The sequence below is a fragment of the Equus caballus genome, chromosome 31, assembly GCF_041296265.1.
Source record: "Equus caballus isolate H_3958 breed thoroughbred chromosome 31, TB-T2T, whole genome shotgun sequence".
Lineage (NCBI taxonomy): Eukaryota > Metazoa > Chordata > Mammalia > Perissodactyla > Equidae > Equus > Equus caballus.
The window spans coordinates 8,177,055-8,186,306 of NC_091714.1; the positions used below are offsets into that span (position 1 = coordinate 8,177,055).

Below are 9,252 nucleotides of genomic sequence, written 5' to 3' on the forward strand. Positions count from 1 at the left end.
GACAGAGGGAAGAAACTAGACACCCCCAGGTGGTGGCAGGTGGGTGGGGGGTGGGGCTATGGAAAGTCTTTCCAGAACAGGTAACTCTTAGCTGCATCTTTGAGTAAAAAATGGAACTGGCCTTGTGAAGAAAGAAGAAAGGTATTTTGAGAAAAGAAAAGTTTGTCCCAGAGCCCAGGGAGCACAGCCGGGCATGCCCTGGTGGGGCTGGAACACAGAAGGGCTGGAGCCCAGGGCACCTGGAGAAGCGAGGGACCTGTAGGGCTGTAGATGCCAGTGGAAAGGGTCATGGTGGCCTTGCGTGCAGACCAAGGGGACGATTGTCTTGAAGGAACCAGCTTCCCTCCTGTTTTATCAGGTACCTGCAGCCTACAGGAAATACACTAAAATGCTATATTAGTCAGGGTGGGCTCATAGTAAGAGCTGTAACAAACAAATCTCAGTGGTTTCACACAAGAAAGTTTACTTCTCGTTAATTTCACATTCCCACACAGATGAGCTGGAGGGGAGGAAGATGGGGGGGGGGCCTCTCCCTACAGGCTTTCAGAAATGGATCTCCTTCCATCTAAGCACTTCACCATCTTTTAAGGCTTCAGCTGAGGGAAGAAAGGAAGAGAGGGGAACTGCAAGGAGGAAGGTTATTCTGGCTCCAGGCCTGGCAGCGTCACATGTCACTTCACCCAATGCCTCTGTCACATGGCCCCACTAGCTGCAAGGGAGGCTGAGAAATATAACTTAGCTGTGTGTCCCGGAGGGAAAGCACAGGGCATTCTCTCCCTTAAGAGCAAATTAGAGCCCAAGAGATGTTTTTTTATATTTAAGGCAAGTTTATTAGTGATTTATTATGCTAGACCAGAGGTCAGCAAACTACAGCTCCAGGGGCAAGTCTAGCCCACCACTTATTCCTTCTCTCCCTCCCCCACCACACACCCAGCTCAAGACTCTTTATATGTCAACAAGAAACAATTTTTTTTAGCATCTCTTATGGCCAGGCGCAACAACAGGCACTTTGCATGCAGATGTCAGACCAATCACTAAGGTAGGTGTTATTGCGCCCAATTGAGAGCTGAGGAAACTGAGGCTCAGGCAGATTCTGTGTTTTACCCTCAAAGTTGAAATACAGAAGAGCTGGGATTTAGGCCCAGATCTATCTGCCCCCAAAGTACAAGTACATATGTTCTTTCTCCTATACTGAACTGCCTTCTGTCAAGAATCTTCAACCCATACATTACATCAACAAATATAGACATCCATGCCATATCTGTTGGATATCCCATTTGGTTGTGTCCCTAACTTTGCCCAGAGCTCCATTCTAAGGTTTGCCAAGGTTCCTAGGGAGTGTGGTTCAGCTGTGGGCACCCCACTTCAACTCATTATAGGATTTTACCAATAGTTTCTCATCTCTGCAGAGCCCCAAGCTTTCTGCAAATAAACAGCAGCATTTCACCAGATAGAATCTGGGGCTCCGGGCTTGACATAAAGGGATGGTGCTTCTGTCCCAAGGTCCAAAGTGTGTTTGGGGGAACTGGCACTTGCTTCAACCACACAGAAGGCTGTTCTTCTCAAGATACTCTCACCTTGTTCTTCATAAACAAACACCCAGCATATCTCCATGTGTGGTCCACGGACCCCCTGCATGGGTCTTTCATGCTTGTGAAAAATGAAGATTCCTGAGCTCCACCCCAACCTTTTGATTGCAAATCTCTGTGGATAGTTCACAGGAATGCCCAACAACCACTGCTCCAGAAGGTGCTTAAGAAATGGCTACAGATAAAATGATGATGAGAATCTGAGAATGGAGCATCCTATTCCTCATATATTCCTCTTGGACTCTTCCTTGTCCTCTGAGGCTGAGGTCAAGGTCAGTGCACATTCTGCCTTGATTCATCCCCAGTCAATCAGAAGAAAGCATCTCTTCACCACACCTGTCACCACTCTCGTCACATTACTGTCTCAGGGCAAGTCTCTCTGCCAGGCCTTGAGCTCATCGGAGAAAGAATCTTACCCATCTTTGCATTTTCAGCCTTGTCTAGTGCCTAGCATATAGTAAATGCTAAATAAATTTCAGTTGAACTGTAGTTGACAAGTCAATATATCAGCTGTCAGCTTCTTCATATTCTCATTCCTTTTGTACATATTTTCCTTGGTGTTGTCCTGTGGTCCATACAATCGTTGCTGCAGGGATCTGCTTGACCCCCTGCTAGACCAAGGCACAGACACGTGGTGGGGTGACTGCTCACTCATTAGGGTCTTCCTTTCACTCCATTAAATAAAAAAGCTGTTAAACTATTAAAACACTTTTGCCATTAGCAGAAAAGACTAGTTACTTGGAGAAACTCTTGCTAAAAAATAAGATTCAGCATAAAATATAATTTTTGTTGAATTTTTGGTATTTTAGGAAGTAAGGGAAAACCGCATGCCTCTAATAAGACAGACAAATAACAACAACAAATTCAGCTGTTGTAGATTCACCCAGGAAGTCTGGAAGGGAGAGAGTGATTCCAGGTCAGTAGTGTCCCCCAGCTCAGAGAGAAGCAAATGCAGCTACTCTCTGAAAGAGGCCAGGTTTCCCACAGAGAAGATCAACCAGCCAGAAGCTCACAATCAGCAATCACCAAACACACAACAAACGACACATGAGAGATTTAGAACACCAAGGGCTTCAGGTAGCGTAATTATCGGATTCAAAATATAGAGTAATTTTATGTAAAACATTTAAAGAAACTGAAAAATAGAAACACAAAAATGAGTAAGAAGTAAGACACTACCAGTAATTGACCAGGCATATTTGAAAGATAACAAATATGACCTTGATAAATAAAAGAAAATAGTTGTGGAAATAAAAAATTCAAGGGATGTAACCCAGGGATGTAACAGTTTTAATACTGTTGAATACAAAGGAAATGATGTGGAAGATAGGTCTGAAAAATATCTAGACCATATATGTAGATACGGAACTGGGAAATAGGAGAAAGAGATTGGAAGTCATGAAGGATAGCAAAAGAAGGTCCAGCTTATGTCTAATTAGAATCTCAGAAGGAAAGAACAGAGAATGGAAAAGGCAACTTTGAAGAGTCAGTGGCTGAGAATTTTCCAGAACTTATTAAAGAACCAAAATTCACAGTTAAAGGAAATATAACAATTAGTTCATTCAGCAAATATTTATCAAATGCCTATTATATGTCAGATGCCTCTTAAAGGCAATGTATAAAAAGCTAGATAAATAAAAGGAATACTCACCTAGAGGCAACATGAGAGAAAAGGACAGTGAGACAGACAACGGACTTCTCAAAAGCAAAATGAAATCTACAAGACAGAACTAACATCTTTAAAGGGCTGAAGAAAAATAACTGACAATGCAGAACTATTTACCTAGCAAAACTATCTTTCAAGAATAATGGTGAAATAAAGACATTTCCATATAGACAAAAACTGAGAATATTTACCAACTCGAGATACACACTAAAGAAAATTTTTAAGGATTTACATCAAAAGGAAGGGGGAAAATGAGATACTGAATGAAATAATGAGCAGAGAAAGTGTAAATATAAATCCAAGCATACACAATTGACACAAAAACCATAAATTAACAATAAAAGGACAGACCTAGAGTATTGGCTACTAATGCCTGTAATGCAGGAGGGGGAATGACTGATAAAAGTGTTTAAGATTCTTAAACTGTTTAGGAGAAGGTCACAGTAGTAAATTTAGACCCCATTAAGTAAACTTAGTAAAATTTCAAGGGTAACCACTAAAAATTGAAATAAAAGATCTCAATGCCAAACTAATAAAGGAAGGAATAAAATAGGATAAGAAAAACATTAAAAAATATTTTTTAAAGGAAAGAAAAAAAGCATAGAAAGAACAAGACAAAGAAAAAATATATAGTACAACCCAAAGATGTTGATTACCACAATAAATGGTATTGAGACCAGTGTGGTTAAAGACTAACCACACTAGTTAAAAGCAAAATCGAGTTACGTGCATTTTATGAGACACATCTGAACTAGGAGAACATGGGAAGCTTGAAAGGAAAGGCTAACAAAAGATATAGTAGGCAAATATTAACTAAAAGAAAGTTGGAGTAGCTATATTAATATCAGAAAAAATAGACATTAAACCAATATGTATCATGGATTTTAGACAGGGTCCCTACACTACAACAAAAGGTTTAATTCACTATGTATATTTTTAAAATTCTAGGGGCCAGCCCTGTGGCTACATGGTTAAGTTCGCACGTTCCGCTTTGGCAGCCCAGGGTTTCGCTGGTTTAGATCTTGAGTGGGGCCATGGCACCGCTCACGAAGCCATGCTGTGGTGGCGTCCCACATAGCAGAACTAGAATGACTTACAGCTAGAATATACAGCTATGTCCTGGGGGGCTTTGGGGAGAAGAAGAAGGAAAAAAAAGAAGATTGGCAACAGATGTTAGCTCAATCTATAAAAAAAATTAAAATTAAAAATTGAAAATTTTAAATTTGTATGTATGTGTATCCAATAAAATTGCCTCATATACATAACTTTTAAAATCTGTTGGAAATATTGGGAGAAACTGACAAACTCACCAACATAATGGCAAATTTCAATACTCTTTAATTATTCTCAATAGATCAAGCAGATGGAAAGTTAATTAAAATCGAGAATATATATATATATATTTTTTTTTTTTTTGGTAAGGAAGATTGACCCTGAGCTAACATCTGTGCCAATCTTCCTCTATTTTATGTGGGACACTGCCACAACACGGCTTGATGAGTGGTGTGTAGGTCCGTGCCCGGGATCTGAACCTGCAAACCCCAGGCAGCTGAAGCAGAAGGCACGAACTTAACCACTACACCTCCAGGGTAGCTCCAAAATCTAGAATATTTTAACACCACACTTGACAAGCTTCAAATATTGAACATCTATAAAACCCTGCACCACATAGCGAAAGCCTGCACATTCTTCTCAAGCATGTATGAAACATTTGTAAACCTCTTAGAAGGCCAAAAGGCATGATTCAATAAAATTCAAAGAATCAGTATCAAATAGACTACATTCTCCAACCACACCAAAGTTAACTTAGAAGTCAACAATTAAAAGATAAAAACATCAGGGCCAGCCCCATGGCTTAGAGGTTAAAGTTCAGCATGCTCCACTTCAGCGGCCTGGGGATCCCAGGTTCGGATCCCGAGTATGGACCTACACCACTTGTCAGCCATGCTGTGGTGGTGACCCACATAGAAAGTGGAGGGAGACTGGCACAGATGTCAGCTCAGGGCTAATCCTCCTCAGCAAATAAATTAACAAATAAATAAAATAAAATAAAAACATGAACATACATTTAAAATTTGAAAACAAGTCTCTAACAAAACCATGGGTCAAAGAAGAAAATAAGGAAATTAAAAATACTGAGAACAGAATAATAATTAAAATCTGCATTTCAAAACTTGTTGGGTGTGGTCAAAAAAGTACATAGAAGGAAATCTATAGCTTTAAATATTTACACTAGAAAAATAGAAAGACTGGAAATAGTTGAGCTAGGCATCCAACTTAAGTTGGAAAAAGCATACCAAGAGTAAATGCAAAAGCTGGAACAAATAACAAAGGGGAGAAATCAATGAACTGGAAAATGAACAATGCCATAGTTGGTTTTTTGAAGTAATAACGAAACAGATGTTCTCCTGGTGAGGCTGACCCAGCAAAAAACAGAGAAGGCACAAATAATATTAGAAATAAAAATGATACAAAAGTAAGATCTCTCTAAAGTGCCCAGAGGAAATCAGAGACTCAGCCCAGACTAAAACTTGGGCTGGCTAAACTCCTTTCTCCAGTACCCACAGCACTGCAATTTCATGCTTAACAAATAATGGGGACAGGAGGCTGATGGCACTGATGTCTGCAGGTTGGCCTACCGGATTGGCCTTATGTTGTGTGATGGATGAGCCCAATGCAAAGCAGAGACACATGAAGTCAGCAGCCAGCCCCAGAGATCTAAGCAGCCACCACTCTCTTCAATGGGGCAGTTACTTCCCTCAAGTGGACTTTCCTTTTTTTGGTTTTGTTTTGTTTGGTGAGAAGATTGGCCCTGAGCTAACATCCGTGATAATCCTCCTCTGTTTCATACGTGGGACACTGTCACAGCATGGCTTGATGAGTGGTGTATAGGTCCATGCCCAGGGTCCAAGCCTGCCAACCCCGGGCTGCCAAAGTGGAGCACATGCACTCAACCACTATGCCACTAGACCGGCCCCGGATTTTCCTTTTTTGTAGGAGAAAAATGATCTGGAAAGGAAAAACAGTCTATTTTTAAAGCTGCTCTGAAGCCCAGTTCCTGGTAAGAGACTAGAGAGAAGTCCTTTTTTTTCTTTCCCCATTCATGGCATATAAGCAAGCATTTAAAAGTCCTCACATCAATTTCAAAGACTCAGTCCCTGAGCAACAAATTGAAATATTTGGGTGGCGGGGCTCAGACTTCTTGGCATTACATCATGCTGTGTTTTGTCCAGTGTCTGACAACCAGAAAAGGCTGAGATCCAGACGTTAGAGAAGTCTGCACGGAGGAAATGAAATGTAGGTGCAAATCCACTGCCTTGCCTCGAGCGGGAGAAACAAGGAGGGGAGCTGGACTGAAGCCATTCTGTACTTGGCACTGAATTCTGACTTAACTCCTGCAAACTGTTTCGCTTTGTAAAACACAAAGAGAGTGGATGAGGTCTGAGGGACCCTTTTGCAACACTGACATCAAGAGCACAGAGCGCCCTTCCCACCAAACGAAGGCATGACCTCCCCATCCGCGGGTCTGGCAGAACGTGGTTCCTGACACCACGAAATAAAATGAAGCCACACATCGTGCAGAAGACCACGATCGTAATGAAATAAATACGAAGGTCCAACAAGATTTCTGGCAGGTTCTAAAGTGTGAGTGATCTGGGGATCGTGGTGGCTGGACTTGTTCCAAGAACTTAGCACACTGCCTGGAGGAAAGGGGGCTGATTCACAATCAAGACCCCGGGATTTGAACCCAACTCGGCTCCATAAAAGGTCTGGGACTCCGGCAGGTCCCTTCATATGCCCTGCGTCAGGTCCTGCTTCTAAAGCCAGGACAATGACACCTCCCCCACAATGGTGCAAGGATTAAATAAAATAGCCATATGAAGACATTCTGGAATCTAGTCAGTCCTCTCACCTTATAAACTGCCTCCAGTTCACCCCCTTTCCGTGATTAATATGTTAGACTTCAAATCTGTAAAAATACATTGGGTACACGCTGTTAGCCAAAGATAGAATCGCTCTGACAGAATCTGAAAGAACGAGAAAGAATTGGCTCATATTCAAAACCAAAGACAGCAAAATATTAGCCATGCAGAGCTCTGAGAGAGCGTGAGTAATTCTGGATGGTGGGACTTCCTGAATAGACGGGGGGTTTCCTCCTAAGAATCGAAACATTAAAAACAAACAAACCAAAAAGAAGCAAACAAACTACCGGGGATAAAAACCATCCCGAATATAATTCAACTCGTTGGTGGCCTTATGGAGCACATTTTGAGGCTCGTTTTCCTTTTCCTTGAAGATTATTTCATCATTGTTCTGAACACACAGAGCAGCCATCCAGCAATAACACTGATGGCATTCGTAGGACTGACTCTAAAGGGCTTAATCCAACCCCTAATTTTACAGATGAGAAAATGAAGCCCAGAGAGATTAAGAGATTCATCCAAGCCACACAGCTAGCGGGAGACAGAGCCAGAACCCCGGTCTCCTGACCCTCTAGCTTTTCACTGCCTTTTAGGAGCCACTGACCTTCGTAGACCACCTGTGTCTCCTTGAAACAAGCCCGGAATCCCAGAATGTTTCTAAAGTATCCATGTGGGTACTAATTTACAGAGTTTTACGTCTTCCCTTCTCTGATGTCCACGGATCACGTTCACTTACGCAAACCCCACTGTAGCGTGTATGCGTTTCGCTTTTAAGGGCTCCTTTTATTCTTCACGTGAGGTTTAAACGTCTTCAAAACTCAGGTGTCTGCTCTCTAAGCAGGACCTTCTGATTCACCCGAGCAGTAAGCATTAAGCAGCCGTGCTGAATGGAATAGAAGCAGCCACCCAACGGATGCAGCTCGAAGGAAGCACCAGGGATAATGCCCTCTCCTACCCAGGTCCATGTCCTATCCATTTCGACAAGACACCACAGCTTCCAAAGCAGTCTCCAACGTTACCCACGGATTAACTAGAAATTAAAGTACTCCAAACACATATACACATTGCCTAGCTGGGTTGCCACAGAGTTTTATCTCAAGAGCACTTAGCATAGCACCATACACAGTGCTAACACACCCACACAGGATATGGTAGAGGATGCTGGACTTCAAACATCTATAATCCCAACTCCAGCGAGGCGAGGTCACCAGACCAAAGAACTCCGTTAACAGGGGCGGACGAGGCACTGCCAACTCTGAACAGTGTTTGTGACAATAAACACAATAAAGACAAAAATTTTTCTTCCCCAATTTGCTTGAGCACATCAGCCATTTTTTAGAAATTAAATTCATCTATGATTGCAAAGTTCAATAGAACTGCTCATCCCTGGAACACGCAGGCTCCAAGGAGGTAGTCCCCACGGTATGGACTCAGGAAGATGGAACTGCCATCCCAGCCCAGCGCAGAAACACAGGTCCTGCCGCCATGGCTGAGGGGCCACTTAACTCCCAGCGCACTGCCTGCCCAATCATACCCAAAGAAACGTGGGGACTGCCCCCCACCTGGCCCCAGCAGCCACCGCACACAAGTGGAAGAGGGAGGGTTCACTTTGCAAGGCTTGTAGCCTCTCCTGCTGCGTTCCCACCATTGATGAGCAGGAAAAGAATTAAAACTCTTCTTCAAAACCTCAGCTTTCTCAACTTGTCTCACAGATGTTGCTCTTTGCCCCAAAGCAATTTTACCAAAACCGGTTCCCGGGAGTGCCTCAACCTTTGTCCCCTTGCATTTCAGATAATCATTTCCGCAACTTTCCACCACTGCCTTCTCCGTTCCTTTGCCCCCTGGGGACCACGAGCCAATGCGGACCTGCTCGGCGTCGCTCGCCCGGGACCGCAGTTCTCTAGTCTCTACTTCGAGTCGACCTATCATTTCCAATGACCGCACAAACACATCCCAGAGATAACGGATATCGCACCAGAGGCTTTGATGCCGGAGGTGTACGTGCAGCATCTTAGCACTTGGCTTCTATGACAGTTTTCGTTCACACCTGAAACCAAAGCATCTCTCCGTTAAC

At 42.9% G+C, this 9,252-nt stretch overlaps 1 protein-coding gene across 4 annotated transcripts in view; it reads right to left on the reverse strand.

Moving 5' to 3' along the window:
• SLC22A3 (solute carrier family 22 member 3) overlaps positions 1-9,252 on the reverse strand; it is a 95,137-nt gene that overhangs the window by 84,561 nt on the left and 1,324 nt on the right. Inside the window, exon 1 of one of the 4 annotated variants that reach the window (XM_070256338.1) lies at positions 9,045-9,203. The exons of the other annotated variants lie outside the window; for them this stretch is intronic. Within the exon in view, the coding sequence (XP_070112439.1) occupies positions 9,045-9,188 (144 nt within the window). The 5' untranslated portion in view covers positions 9,189-9,203. Of the gene's footprint in view, positions 1-9,044; positions 9,204-9,252 lie in introns of those variants that run through there. 4 annotated transcript variants of the gene reach the window in all.